Source organism: Astyanax mexicanus, chromosome 21 (assembly GCF_023375975.1).
Source record: "Astyanax mexicanus isolate ESR-SI-001 chromosome 21, AstMex3_surface, whole genome shotgun sequence".
Lineage (NCBI taxonomy): Eukaryota > Metazoa > Chordata > Actinopteri > Characiformes > Acestrorhamphidae > Astyanax > Astyanax mexicanus.
In genome coordinates, this window is record NC_064428.1 from 1,465,573 (window position 1) to 1,481,230 (window position 15,658).

At 38.7% G+C, this 15,658-nt stretch overlaps 3 protein-coding genes across 4 annotated transcripts in view; all 3 read left to right on the forward strand.

Moving 5' to 3' along the window:
• The window catches only part of LOC125785702 (centromere-associated protein E-like), a 169,506-nt gene that overhangs the window by 91,327 nt on the left and 62,521 nt on the right, over positions 1–15,658 (forward strand). The window lies entirely within an intron of this gene.
• Positions 1–15,658, forward strand: part of LOC125785715 (phytanoyl-CoA hydroxylase-interacting protein-like) — a 40,427-nt gene that overhangs the window by 8,014 nt on the left and 16,755 nt on the right. The gene's annotated exons all lie outside the window — the stretch shown is intronic.
• LOC125785706 (uncharacterized) lies at positions 5,579–7,462 on the forward strand. The gene is made up of 3 exons (XM_049469772.1): positions 5,579–5,904; positions 6,219–6,725; positions 6,862–7,462. Exons 1-3 carry the CDS (start codon positions 5,594–5,596, stop codon positions 7,241–7,243), a joined length of 1,200 nt encoding a protein of 399 aa, XP_049325729.1. The 5' UTR covers positions 5,579–5,593; the 3' UTR covers positions 7,244–7,462.

A 15,658-nucleotide genomic window follows, 5' to 3' on the forward strand; every position in this document is an offset into this window, starting at 1 on the left:
TAATAGATAACTGCCTGGCCCCAGTTGAAGGCTATAAGAGCAATTTGCTGTGTTTTGTGCTGCTGAGTGTAACTATATGCTGGCTAGGTCCAGCTTGTCACATTTGATATTTGGTAATGATTGACAATAAAACACATACTTAATAGTCAGAAATCCTCTGTTCTCAGTTGCTTAATTAAAATAACAAAATATATAGTGTTTGGTCGTCTACATGAGTTTGATTAATGTAAAACGTGCAGTAAGTTGCCTTGAAAAATTGAGTTTTACAGTGTATATATATATATATAAGCTACACTTCAGTCTTTCACTCTCAGAACTACAGTTTTATAATTATTATCATCAGTTTTCATTGGAACACCACAAGATCTCAAGTTCACGGCTCAGCTCTCTTGTTGTTTATTTTCCTCTGTTTAAATCCTAATTCTGAAATTGTTGTTAACCAGAAACAACAATCAAACAAACAAATTATAAACCATAATGCTATTTTACAGACTGCGAAAGAGTAGGAAAGCTCCACACAACAGAAGAGTAAAGAACAATTGGCAAAAGATATAAACCATTTAGCTTACTGTGTATAAGCATGTGTGTGATATGGGTATTCCTGTGAAATGGCTTATAGGTGGTACTTAGTTTTGATTTTAGTTTTAGTTACGTGGTCTCACTGGCCTAGTAGATCTGGGCTAAAAACCCTTGTTTGAGCAGGGTCTGCTCTTAGATAAAGACTAATGGCTCATAATTGAGCTCACAGTGATGCATGAGGATGGATCGTTAGCTCTAATGTGCACAGAGTAAATCATTTCATCCATAATTTTTTCCAGGAACCTTCTCTGTAGCCGTGGCGGGATTCCCGCTGCACAGTTCCTGGCAACAGCGAGTGGAGAGTCAGGTTTAGACACCCAGAGTTACAGTGTCCTTAAAATACATATACAGAGTTCTGCAGTTAATCATATTTACAGCCTGGGGCTTACAGTTAATACCCAACACCTGTTAAACATAGACAGAGAGAGAGAGGCTGACAGAGATAGAAAGAGACATAACATACTTCAAATAAATAAATAAAAACATCAATCTGGTGCTGGCTCAGTACCAACTGGGCTTAAATCACTTCCTTTCCCACAGCTATCCTCAAGACTCAACTGTAGGACAGCTAAAAATCAAAGAGTTTACCAATAATGTTACTGTGCAGCTAGCTAAATCAGCTAATACACAAAACTAGCTACCGCTAACCCAGCAGCTAGGCTAGTTTGGAAGCTTGGTTAGCAACTCTGGCTAACACTAGAACATGATTAAATATACATTTAATAAATTTACATTTAATTTTACCTATCCTATTGTTATAGCCGCATCTCTTGCGGTAGGTATAAAATTACATAACCTACAGTACATGAAAAACAGTTCGTAATGTCCAAATTGGATAGCTATCGCTAACTAACTAGATAACTAAGTTAAGCTAACTAACTAGCTCTTTTTGTTGCTAAGCTTGTGAGCCTTAAAATTACATAAACTCCAGCTCAAAAGAAATTTAGGAACAAAATATGAAAGACTATATCAAAAAGCAAATACTGACAAAAATACTGTTTTTTTCTGAAATCAAGGGTATTAAAAAGAGTCTATTCTGTTTTTGTTGGAGGAACTGGCTCTACTGTGCAGAGAAGACTTTCTACTAGACTTTTAAGCATTGCTATGAGGATTTAACTGCTTTCAGTGAGAAGATAAATGTTAGTGAACATTAGTAAACTTTCCAGTTTATTCCAGCAGTGTTCATTTTGACACGTGACAGATTTTACAGGTTAAATTTTGTCTTAGCCTTTTGGCTAAAATGTATAATAGATGTAATTACATTTTAGTAATTTGATTAATATTGGTTTTATCTAGTTTTAGGTTAGGAAAACAAACAACATTTTTATTGTCAATTTTCAGTCAAATACATTTCAGTTAAATAAAAAGTATGTATTTAGATCATGTAATTAGATCATGTAATTAGATTACTCAAATTATTTATTAATTCACTATAATTAAGTTGTAGCCCACTCTAAAAATAAAATTCTATAAATAAAACAAACAAACCAAGTATTAAACACTTCTGTGTGAGCAGAGAATTGTGGGTAACCAAGGACTGTGAAGGATACATCAGTTGCGCCCCTTAAATCACTCCAAACATTTCTCCACTTTGGAGTGTAGCTTCTGGTGGCAAATTTTACAACATGGTAATATTTTTTTTTTTTCATTTCTATAGAATAAAGAGCGAATGGAGGCATGGTGTTATATGCTGTTTATATACAGTCAATATTTTCTCCACTCTGAGCTAGCAGACTGTGGTCTTTTAACGAGTTGGAGTGAGTCAGAGTGCTGATGAATGCTCTTCTGTTTGTTATACGACCAGGAGGACCCGATCTCTGATCCATATGGGATCTGATCTGAGTAATAAAGTTAAATCGCTGTTATATTTACTCCCAGTGCAGTCCTGTGGCTCCCATTGATGTTGATGTATGAAGATATAAATGGTGAGGTTAACACACCTCCAAGACCTATGCAATAACTCATAGCTTATTCTTCAGTCAGAGATGAACTAATGCTGTGTGTGAAGTGTGTGCAGTTTAGCCTGCTTCGGTGATGCTGTAGTTAATAATATGAATGGGTCCTTATACAGTATCAGTAAACTGTTCCTTTTTCATCTTGTAAAAAAATGACATAATATTTGTCATATTTATAAGATACACTTTTACACTTTTACTTTTTATTTCCTTTTTATGTCATGCATGCATCCACCCTGTTATGGTAAAAATTAGCATATGATGTGGTTGACCTACAGATGCAGACAGTTGTTAATGATGATCTTGTTCTAATTTAAAGATATTTTTAGATTTTCTAAAATTAGTTTAATTATGTTTAATTATGTATTTTTACCATTATAGTGTAAAGTTTAAGCTGAATATGGAGACAGTAAGAAATCAATATTATTAATGACCTATCCCCTTAGTTACTTTCTTAAAGGACAAGTGGACAGGGAGTTCTCAAACACACTAATGCATGTAAATGATTAAAATTCATGGTTAAAACATGGTTAAAATGTTTCAAAATTGTCCAATGAAAACATGTATCCCCAAAACAGCAAATTTACAGGAGAGACAATTTTCTAACTATAATTTTATAAATGGAAGTCAAAGTTTAGAAGAGTTTTTCAGGTCATTTTAGAGAATATGTATTGGTCCATTCATCAAGAAATTGTGAAGTTAAACTGCAAACTGCAAACATAGAAAACACAGAAAACCCACCCTTTACGTTAAAGATAAACTCTATAAAATCTACAAAATGTGTTATAACGTGAGGGTGAACCTTTGTCAATATTTTTAATAATGTGTCAATTCAGAGTAAATAATGAAAAATGTATTATTATCTAGTGTTTGTGTGAAATTTAAACAACTATGCTGCAGACACAAAAGACATGTCTTATTAAAATTGGCCCAGATGGGCAGCATGACACACTGATATTTTTACTGTAGCTGGGAAGTGTTTGCACTGTTTGCACTTTTTTGCCCATTATCGCCTGTTTCAGGCTAATGCATTAAACCCTGCTGGGACTAGCAAGTGAAAAGCAAGTGCTTTAAAATGCTGGAGATCATTATTACAGTATGTAAAGTCAAGTTTATTTATCCAGTGTTTTACCAACAGGCACTGGCCCAAAGCAGCTTCACAGAGATCCAGGTCCTACCCCTGAGCAAATAATAGTGTCAAAAGTATTTACATTAATTACTCATTAATCAGGTAGAAGTATAGATACTGGCGTCTGAACTATTTCTTTATAAACTAAAGTATCAACTCAAGCATTTTACTCAAGTGTAAAAGTACTGGTTTAAAAACTAACTAAACTATAAAAGTAAAAGTAATGTTAGGGGTAAAAACACTATTATTGCCAAAAGCTTAGGTCGTGCCAAAGGGTCCTATAGTGCACTACCCCCACACTCCAAAACACATTTTTCTAAAATCCATAATGACTATTATGTTATATTAAAATGTTAATGTTGATACATTCGGGATGTACATTGGGGATGTACATTCGGGCTCACTGTTTCAGCTGCATATATGCTCATTGAAAATTAATGTATTTTAGTAGAATGCAAATTAGTTGGACGCTTGTCTCGAGTTTTCTTCAGTCTATGCATGGATCATCTTCATACAGGTGTGATGCATGGTATAAGCCAATAGGGTATCAGAATGGTATTTGAGTCTCTGGGATCAGGCATCAGAGTAGATCATGCTAGTAAGGTTCTCAGGCTTGGGTGAAGGGTAGATCCAGGGTGGTGGATTAAATCTACAAATCAAGCAGCTCTCCTTGGTTGACTAGGATCCTTTTCAGGAGCAGAATTTAGTGTAGTTTATCTACCCAACTAACAGATTAGCACCAATTCCACCAGTATAAAACTTAAATTTGTATCAAATTCTAGCTTTCAGCAAGATTACAGCTTTTCATTTTAAATACTCCCATGTTTCGGAGGCTTTCTGTTTTACAGTGCTCTCTGCTTAACCTGAAAATAAGCCTCCAGTGGTAAATATGGTAGGTATGGACAATAAACCACCCTATGGCTAGCCATTTGAAATACCAATGAAATAATACAAACTGTAAAAAGCTGATATGCTATTTGTAAGTTTTATGTAAAATGTATCTACTGGTGGAATGGGCACTAATGTATTAGTTAGGTGTCTAGGTATTTATGTTGATATTGATTTGCGTTGCAGTGTCTCTGGCAGGCCTCACTATAATAGCCTAGCTAAAAAGGCCACGAGGAAGCATAGACATAACTCTATGTCCAAGAACCTTTTGATTTGAACCCTTTATCTAATGGGGAAAGTTCCAAACATGGGCGCAGATGGCACTGGGGACGGGGGGGACATGTCCCCCCCAGATTTATAGTGACCTCATCAGAAATCTAGCATCTACAAGCATAAACGTTGGGGTTTTAATTTAATTAACTGTACGTTTGTGGAATTCTGTGTTCCACAATGCCCTCGTTTTTAAACTAGGAAGCCTTCAGTTCAGAGGTTACATTGTTCGGAGCTCCGTGTTCCAGTTCCAATGTAAATTTAACGCACCTTCTCAAGTCCGGGGTTCTAAGGAGCTGGTAACTGCCTGTAGACTACAGACACAGGCAGTTACCAGCTCCTTATGGTACGTGTCCACTGGCACCTTTTTTTCAACGCAATCCGCTGCGCTGGATCTCCTTGCTCGTTTTTTAATTAAAATGAAGCAACAGAAGTAGACAGTCATAAGTTTAATATTTTTATTTTTTTACCAACCTCACTGTAACCTATAGCTCTATAAATCCATATTCTGCCGCTTTCAGCTTCTCTTCTGTGGTTGAAAGGCGCCTGTTCTGTGTGTGTGTGTGTGTGTAAAGGTGCTTGCACACTGAACGCGGTATGCCGCGCGGCATTCCGCTGTGCTGCCGCTCTGCTCTACGCTGGTCAGTTGCGGGTGCGTTGCGCTGCTGCTGACGCCAAGCGTCTCCTGCTGATAATAGGTGGAGTTTAGTAAAACACGTCACCCCTGCGACTAGTGTTTTGGTGTGGGGTGCCGGCTACAGCATCTGTAGACATGTATCGCTATCTATCTCAACGTCAGAAAAAAACCCTGATTTTTGTCCTTCTTTTAAGAAGGAGGAGGATGGCAGTGAAAAAAAAGAGGAGGGTGTGGGTGCATGAAACTCTCAGGTCTAGGGAACACCTCGGAGAGTTTAGATTAGTGAAAGAGCTCCGTCTCCACGATGATCGGTTTCAAAATTATTTTAGGCTTAGCAGGGAGCAGTTCGACCTTGTGCTTATGAGAGTTGGGCCGGTGGTGTACAGAATGAAGACAAATTTCCGGGACCCTATTTCTGCAACACAGCGCCTGGCAATTTGTCTGAGGTAGGTGATGTATAAGAAAACAATGACAAGCAGAGTATATGTGTATATGTTGCTATACAATCAATTAACACCAGCAGAAACTAGGAATATATATATATAATATAATATATAATTCTAGGAATATATATAATTCTCTCTCTGTGGCTCCCTAAATTAAAGGTTTCATAATGTATCTACTGAGTATTTACTAAGATCCTAGTTTCCTTTCTATGTCTGTATGTATGCTTTTTTGCGTAATGATATTGCCATGCATAAAGATTGTGCATGGCAATCAGAGTGCCTTCATGTTTGTAAGTGTAATGTCATATTTTCAGGTACCTGGCAACTGGTGACTCTTACACCACCATTGCTTCCAGTTACCGAGTGGGCATCTCCACAGTGGCAAACATTGTCCGAGAGGTCTCCAAGGCCATTTGGGACAGCCTGGTGGAAGACTTCATGCCAGTTCCAAAGGCTGCCCAATGGAGGGAAATTGCTCAGGGCTACATGGAGACATGGCAGTTTCCCAACTGTGTGGGAGCAATAGATGGGAAGCATGTAGTTATGCGGGCCCCCAATAATTCTGGATCCCAATATTACAACTACAAGGGAGCTTTCTCCATTGTGCTGCTGGCAGTTGTGGATGCCCGGTACCTGTTTAGGGTTGTTGATATTGGTGCATTCGGGCGGAACAGTGATGGAGGGACCCTGGCTGCATCTGCATTTGGAGAGACCCTCAGGGAAGCCAGGCTGGATCTCCCAGAAGACATGCTCATTCCTGGTGCTGAACACCTGGGGACAATGCCCCATGTCTTTGTGGGAGATGAGGCATTCCCCCTCAGGTAATTTGGTAAATTAATTAATAGGAAGTGATGGATGAATAGATGGTTGATTGATTGATTCTGGACAGCACTGTTTTAAACTACACAGTTTAAGTGTGTATCTTGTATCTTTTGTTATCACCATTATTTTGTGTAGGAGGAATTTGCTTAGGCCCTATCCTGGCAGAAACCTCTCCCTTCGTAGGAGAATATTTAACTACCGCCTCTCACGTGCAAGAAGAGTAGTGGAAAACGCCTTTGGTATCCTGACTGCACAGTGGAGGATCTACCAAAGAGTGATTGGGGTGAGCCCTGAAATTGTAGATGCCATTGTTAAAGCAACAGTGGTTCTGCACAACCTTCAAAGATGGAACACCCCAGTAGAACCTCCTGGCTCATCAGAAGATGCCCCAGCTCTGCAACCTGCAAGGAGGGTGGGCACTAATAATGCCACACAGGAAGCCATTGCTAGCCGGGAGGCCTTCACCACCTACTTCTGCTCGGCTGCTGGCGCGATGCCCTGGGACCCCGAGGCCTGATGTCAATGCAACCCACACCTGCTGCTGTGCTTATTACCAATAAAAGGCTCTTTTAAGAGCCACTTCCTTATTCATAAAAAAGCATTTTTTTATTTGCATTCAATGATATCTACCCATCCAAGTAAGTATGTAAAGTATAGGTTATATTGAACTCTAAACTTAAGTCATTCCTTCAAATACCACAAAGACTATATAGTTATTAACTCATGTAACATTTATTTAATGTTCTGTAACAGTCTGGATAGTGCTATTGTTTAATAACAGATCAGCTTGAATAAATGAGATTTCATCCTTCACATCTTTAACACTCCAGATCCAAAACAACACTCAAGGTAAGAACAGAAGAGGTGGCTTTGGTGCATATTTAAATAAAAAAAACTAAACACACCATGTACTACATAGACAGTACAGTACATATTGTTTCTCAAGTATAAAAAAAATCATCCTGAAAACTCAGCCCTGTGTAAAGTAGTCAGGATATCAAGTTTCACCTGACTTCTTTTTTCTCCTGTTAGATTCCGAAGGCGAGGAGCCAGGCTCAGGAGAAAGAGCTCTTCCTCATCCATAGTTTGCTGGATGGCAGACATTATACTGCTCTCAAAACTGTCCAGTTGTCCCTGGTCTTGCCTCCTCCTTCTCTTTCCAGTGCTCTGTGGAGCCCGAGATGTGGATTGACCGCCCATTGACATTCCTGCGCTAGACTGATGAGAGGACTGGGACTGGAACAGGGACTGGGATGGAGGCAAGGACTGGATGAAGGACTGGGTTGTGGGTGGACGCCCCATTTCCACTTCTGGGGTAGCCTGCAGAGTGAACTGGCATGGGGGATCAGACTGTGACAAAGACTGGGATGAGGACTGACAGGGGGGCTTGGACAATGTTGATGACAGGGACTGGGAAAAGGTTTGGGGTGTGGGCTCATGCAGGGACTGGGAAAGGGTTTGGTGTGGGGGCTCAGACACTGATGGGGGCTCAGACACTGATGGGGGCTCAGACACTGATGGGGGCTCGGACATGGATGGGGGCTCGGACATGGATGGAGGCTTTGACAGTGATGGAGGCTCGGACAGTGACATGTTGGAACTTGTAGCTCTTTCTCTAACATGAGGCTCCAAGAAGCTCATGACTGTGAAATAACACCAGCGACTTTTCTCTTCTGCACCAGCTCCACTCTTCTTCTCCCTGATGAGCCTCCTTTCTTTTAAATATCTGTCCCGCAGTGCTTTCCAGGCTGCCTTACATTTCCCCACATCTAACAAATAAAAAAAAGAAGAAAAATTAATAAATGTTGTGTATATATACCAATAAAATGATAAGTATGAACACTATGTCTCACTTTATTATTACAGTAACATCTTAATACAATATCAGATAATTGCAATTTGTTGAATTTATTCATTTTAGCCAAAATATATCATTAACAGCATCAAGTGTTGCTATCAAGTGCAGTATAGTGTACAATGTCGTGGTGAATCTTGCTAAAATGACATAGGAGCTCATGTGTTTGGTTTAAGCCATAGAGTGTATCATCAGTATTAAAATAAACACTGGATTAATTTTGTATTTAATTATTATTATTATTATTAATATTATTATTATTAATATTATTATATTTAAGCTATTTATGTTATATTACATTGTAAATTGCAACCAGTTACTTTTTGTTTTTATATTGTGTTGTATAGGCTACAGTATGCCACTTTGGATACAGCTCAGAACCTATAAACATATACTCAGTAATCATATACAGTAGTATTAAAGCATAGGTTAATAAACATAAGCATTTCATTTGGACTGTGCAATGAATGTTAAGAACAAAATATAGCATATGGTTTAAAAATTGCTGTCACAAAGCAGCTTTACAGAAAAATGGGCTCTGGTTCTGATACTGGCAGTTAGCTAGTGGACCACACTGACCACCAAATTTAGTAACTCTAGCCAAAAATACCTGGATAACCAAATAAAGAGGAGATGTGCTGCCATATAAGATCCTTTCTCCTGGTATCTCTGTATGTATGCAGGGACGTGTTGTACAGCTCAGGGAATTCGCTAACAGTTAAAATCAGTCGCTCGCCCATGCTTTTTGCTTGTTTGTACTACAAAATTTACCTGGTCGCGTGAGTTCACGTCACGCGTTCTCACCGTGGTACCGCTTGCCGCGAGGTCAAAGTTGAACCATGTTGAACTTTGCCCGCGGTAAGCGGTAGCGCGGTGGAGGCGTGGTTATGGGCGGGGAAACGCGCCGCTTTCCGCTCTGCTCCGCGGCAGCGACGCACCGCTCTACCGCTCTAGACACTATTGAATCCTATGGGGGTCAGCGTACCGCGCCGCACCTACCGCGTGCAGTGTGCAAGCACCTTAAAGTTGAGCCGGAGGGCGGAGCTGCGTTAAACGCAACGCAACCCGGCATGCACCGAGGCATGCAGCGGCTCTCTCCATTGATTTTATGTATGATGTTATTATGATGTTATTTTAGTAAGCAGTCGCTGTTAACTGAAATTATAAGATGTAAAATGTTAACATTGTCTTCCTGGTCTTGCCTAGGCTGTAGCAATGAAGAAACAAAAAACAATAACATATAACAATAACAATATTCTAAAGTTTATTGCAATATATATATATATATATATATATATATATATATATATATATATATATATATATATATATATATATATATATATGATTTTACAGCTTGGTCCCCCCCAGTTCAAAATTTCCATCTGCGCCCCTGGTTCCAAACACTGACTGGTTAATGCCAACCTGGGGGTCATTGGTCTTTCTAGCAAATTCAAAAATATTTAAAATAGTTTATCATGCTGTTATTAGAGTAAGCTTTTTGTATTTGTGTAACCAGATACATATTAATGTGATCAAAATGTTGGCTGATCACCAACCCACCTCATCCCCAACTCATCAACTCATCCCAAAAGTGCTGGATGGAGAACCATCATTCCAGAGAACACAGTTCCACTGCTCCAGAGCTCAATACTGGAGGACTTTATACCCCTCTAGCCCACTCCCAGCATTAGGCATGATACCAGTAGGTTAATTTTATCTGCTCTATCTGCTTTAGCAGAACGTTTTTACAGGGACTAGAGAAGTTGTGTGTGTTTTTCAGGAATGGGTGCAGCTTAAAGTAGCTGAATACAGTCATTAGAAGGGCAGGTCTGGTGTTGTCTGTTCTGTGTGCCTGAGGTCTAAAAGCCAAGACTAATTGTATCCTATGTGCATTAGTCTGTGTGTGTGTGTGTGTGTGTGTGTGTGTGTGTAAGAGAGAGAGAGAGAGAGAGAGAGAGAGAGAGAGAGAGAGAGAGAGAGAGAGAATCCCAGAATAGTCTGCAAGCCCCAGCGGAAGCTTTTAGCAATCCAGCACAAGGGCAGTAAGAGTCTGAATATATAACCTCTCTCACCCTCTTTACTTCTATCTCTCTTTCATATAATAATTACTCTCCCCTTTGTCTTCCCCTTTTTTTCCTTTCCCTGTACTCTACCCTCTACTTTTCTCTTTCTACCTCTCGATACACCCCACCCCCTCCCCTTTCTATGTCTCTTCTCTCTCTGCCTCACTCAGCAGGTGTGTGTGCATGTGTGTGCTCACAGTATTTCCAGAGCAGATGCCTTTGGAAATATTTCAGATTTGGAGTCATTTTAGGACACACTCCCATCTATGTAAATTGCTGGATACTGTATTTCTACTCTTCTATATTTCAGGTGCTTTAAGCTGCACTGTAAACTCAATAAAGGTAGGCTAAGAAGCTTGGCCTGGAAGCAGGGGGCAGGTCTATCCAATGAGTAGAGGCTCTTCCTCTGGTCTCTATTGCACGGACTCTGGCTGTAAATATGACAACATGGTAGACACATTGTGGAAACTTGACACTTGTCTCTACCTTGCAGTGGATGAATGTTCTGTAAAAGGTGAGTTTGGGTACTTAATGCTGTGGTCATTGAGGCTTAATGGCATTTACTGTACCTAAAAAATACAAGTTCTTTGACTCGAGACAGAGACAGATGTCAAGCTGTTTCAAGCAAATGTCCAGATGTTTGTGAATGACTTATCTAATGAGTGCATTTAGCTACTTTAAGTGGCACTCATTCCTAACACAGAAGTGCAAATGCATTCAAACACAATTAGTGTAGTTCCTGTAGAGAAGTGCTGCCAGTAGTGTAGGGCTGTCTGAAGTAGATAGTCATAAACCTACTGCTACCATGCCTAATGCCAGGTTTGATCTACAGGGGTGTAAAGTGCCCTGGCATTGAGCTGTGGAAGAACTGTAGATCTGTCTTCTCTGAAATGATGGTGCTCCATTCAATACAAAACCCAGTAGGATTATTTACCCCTGGACAGTAGAGACAAAAGCAGGATAAACTCTTTTCAATAGCCCTATTTTAAGAAGAAATAATAAATGAGAAAATGAAATGGCCCATCACTTTTGTCCATTTTGGAGTATGTTTGTTTTAAACCAGCGGGAATTTTCCATGCTGTCCAATGCTGTTCTGACTGGAAGCTCAACGTTTCTGTTCACAGCCAGAACTTTCTCTTTAAATGGATCGAAATGCACTGACGAACCAGCTTGCTGTGTTGTCATGGAAACTGCTGAACCTCTGTGTGTGCGGAGAGTGTGTGTGGTGTGTGTGTGTGAGAGAGAGAGAGGGGAGCGAATTATGTTCCCATGACAAAGACATTTCTCTTGTTCTGGGTGTAGCAGCACTGAAGCTACAGTACTGGTTATTAACAGTACAGTGTTTTATAGCAGGCCCTGTATACGCTGTTCTAAAGGCTGATTTTAATTTTAATTACTTTTTAAAATTTTATTCATACAAACCAAGCACTGTATTAAGAAAACAATACTGATGTACTACTAAAGGTATCAATTGTTTGTGGCATGGATTCCACAAGATGTTAGAACAGTTCCTTCAGGACTCTGATCTATGTTAATATGATCATATTACACAATTTCTTTTGGTTGGAATGTGAAATAAACCAATCAGTGTGTCACTTGCCATTCCCTTTAAGAGCCAGATGCACTCTGACATTAGCAGATTGCTATTTTAACGATGAAGACCTTTTTTTCAGCGCACCTGTGTAGCTAAGTTTATAGAAATTCTGATGGAAACTTCTGATGGTTGACTGTTGTCAGGGTTTAAATCAGTCAGTGGTGCACCTCTGTTTTCCTTTGCCCAGATAGTAATACACCAAAAATTTACCTGAACACCCCTAACCTTTTGACCACCATGCCCATCAGTGTAAATATATTCGTAAACTCCAATGCTGTTTTAATGGCACAAGACGTGAAAAGCATTGGGAAAAGCATCGGCATCAAAGGGTCACGAATTACACCATTTTTCATTGTTGGAAATCTCAGCCTCATTTGGCTGCTTTCAAAAACATGTTTTGTTAAGAGAACTAAAGGACTAAATACACATGGGAACTAGTGATACTATGCAGAAGCTACATTGGTTGGAAACCATTGGTGGTTCTGTCTCTATGTGGGGGAGAAGGTGATTACAGCAATGCAAGAAAAGGAAGAAAATGGGAGTAGAATTTGATTACACAAGAATTCTAATAAGTCCAATAACTGAAGTCCAGCTTCTTATTGTTTTCTCTGATGCACCCTGGAATCTAGTGTATGTTTTTGGAGGAGAATAGCAATATACCGCTCTGAAAACTACTTACAAAATATGAGTTTCTTTGATTTTACCAAACTGAAAACCTCTGGCATATATCAAGAGGAAGATGGATGATCACAAGCCATCAAACCAAACTGAACTGTTTGATTTTCTGCACCAGGAGTGGCATAAAGTTATCCAAAAGCAGTGTGTATAGGCGGGTTTCCATCCAAACCTTTCGAAAAAAGAATGCGCAATTTCCAAATTTCGGCAGAAAAAAATGCGAATTAAGCTGTGTTTCCATTCACTACAGTTATGCGAATAAACATTAGATAACGTGGGAGAGGACGCCAAACAAGCATGGAGAGGTTTGATTCCGTTTTTGCTCTGTGCAGAATTATTTTCGTATGCATTTGCCATCTCTACATGGTGATGGTGTCTGCTGTTCAAAGACGCCGGGCAGGACGAGCACTGGAACCGTTATTAAGGGCGGAAATCTCGGCGCGACCACGGCGAGTATACCTGGGAGCGCAAATGAAACAAACTGTTCTGGGAGAACATCGTTCAGAGTTCTGATACGTCATTTTTTATGCGAAAAACCCTTTTCCATCCAGTTTTTCCGAATTTTGGGGATGCGATATTCTAACTTTTCCACCCCCTCCTAGCGTAAAAATCTTTTTGCGATATTTGGGGCTTTTTTCGAATTTTGGAGTTTTTCCATCCAGTTTTTTTCATGCGCATTTTTGAAATGCGCAAAAACTCGGTGGATGGAAAACCCTCTTATGACTAGTGGGAAACATGCAAAGATGCATGAAAACTGTAAATAAAACCAAGGTTACCAAATATTAATTTCTGAACGCTTAAAATCTTATGAATATGAACTTGTTTTCTTTGCATTATTTGAGGTCTAAAAGCCATTCAGACATTTCTCATTTTCTGCAAATAAGTGCTCTAAATGACAATATACTCAAACATATACCTATAAATAGCATAGAATATCAGAGAAACTGATTCAGAAATTAAGTGGTCTAATTTTTTTTCCAGAGCTGTACAGTACATTCCACATCCAAAGAGCATAATTAATCCAAGTTTGACGAATTGTCTTTTTTGATGCTGTTAAAGCAGCCAGAAGAAGTATTTAGTGAGGAAGATGGAGCTGCAGTTCAGAGTCATTGCTCAGAAGAAAGAGAGTTGTAGAGGGAGAAACAGGAGGGTCTAAAACTATTATCCCAGAACTTTACTGTGTTTAGTCTTCTTATTGTAAAGTTTTAATCTGTGCAGCAATTTGGACAAGTTTATGTTGTTTTAAATGTGCTCTATAAATTAAACTGACAATGAAACTGTTATTCACATTACCCCATTCTGATGTTTAAGGTTAAGGTCCCATCTGCATGTATGCATTGCACTGCCTGGTTATAAGTGCAGGAGGGTGATAGTAATGTCAGGGAGGATCCTTTTGATAAGCTTAGTGTGTGAGAGTCTTCTCTTTATCTTCTGGACACACTCACTTTCTCAGCCAAGTAACGGTTAGTTTTTCTGTTAGCGGATAAAGACACTCAGGCTCTGAAGTGGATTAACTTTGTGAGTAAAATTTACTCAGCTTGTCCCTTAAACACAGGGGGGTGTCGAGGGAGTGGTTCGTACATGGTGTCCTGCTGCTGAGCTTCTTATGTTCGTGTGAGTGAAGTTCAGTGTGTTGGAGCTGAGAAAAAAGATGTGATTAAGGAATATTCTGTAATGCTGCGCTTTAAGGCTACTCACTGTACATTCACAGAGACACCCGAGAAATAATCTGGAGAACTACTGGATTTGGGGCCAGGTTTGCAAAAGCTGGAAAAGAGAGAGAAAGAGAGTTCTGTGTAATGCTTGCTCAACCATTTAAAGAATCAGCTTTGTGAAAAGATGCTTTTAAAAACTCAGCCGAGGCCAGTAAGTGTTTGAATAGATAAAAGAATATTAGAATATATTCAAATGTATGTGTGTGTGTGTGTGTGTGTGTGTGTTAGTTTAACCCTTTTCCAGTGTTTTCTTGGAAGAACACTAACGCAGAATGATAACTGACTGTTTTTAACTGCAATAAGTTTCTCAGAGGAGAAACTAATTTACCCGATTCATGATGATCATATGGTGTATATGAGAAAAACATAAAGACTGACAAGGTTTTTAAACATATTTTTCTCTTTTTATTACATTTTTAGGTAACACTTTAGAATTAGGATGATTAACAGTACTTTATGACAGAATGTCTCAACTATTTATTAATTGACATCAGTCTAGAAATTATTAATCATTACATTACATTTATTAATGTCTAAATTCTCAAGTAATAAATGTTAGCCATGTTAAATAAAGCCTTAACTAGTGTCAATAATAATTAGTTATTAGATATACTGAACCATTTAAGTGTTTATTACTGTAGTAAGTACTGTTCACTGTGTCCCTTATTCTGAAGTGTTACCAATTTGTATTGTAAATATAATTTCATACAAAAAAAAATAAATTTTATGCTAAAAATATGCTAAATATCCATTGATTGTAGATTTAAAAAAACAGCATTACTTACACCATTTTCATAAAAATGGCAATGTTGTAAATAGTTTGTGTGAGATGGCAAAATAATGTTGAATCAACGCTCATTTCAACGCTTCGATGGCAGAACTGATTTATATATATTATTTATAATATTTATAATATTATTATTATATTATTTATATTTATTTGTTTTGACTCAACATTGATTTAATATTATGCTTTTATATGTGATATATGTGATTCTATTCTTAAAGCTTTCAGCTGTGTTCTTGG

Bases quoted from the DNA above. Each gene is read 5' to 3' on its own strand.
- LOC125785706 (XM_049469772.1), top strand. From the start codon at position 5,594: ATGTATCGCTATCTATCTCAACGTCAGAAAAAAACCCTGATTTTTGTC. The intron at 5,905-6,218 runs GTAGGTGATGTA...TCATATTTTCAG, and splicing joins CGCCTGGCAATTTGTCTGAG to GTACCTGGCAACTGGTGACT. The intron at 6,726-6,861 runs GTAATTTGGTAA...TATTTTGTGTAG, and splicing joins GATGAGGCATTCCCCCTCAG to GAGGAATTTGCTTAGGCCCT.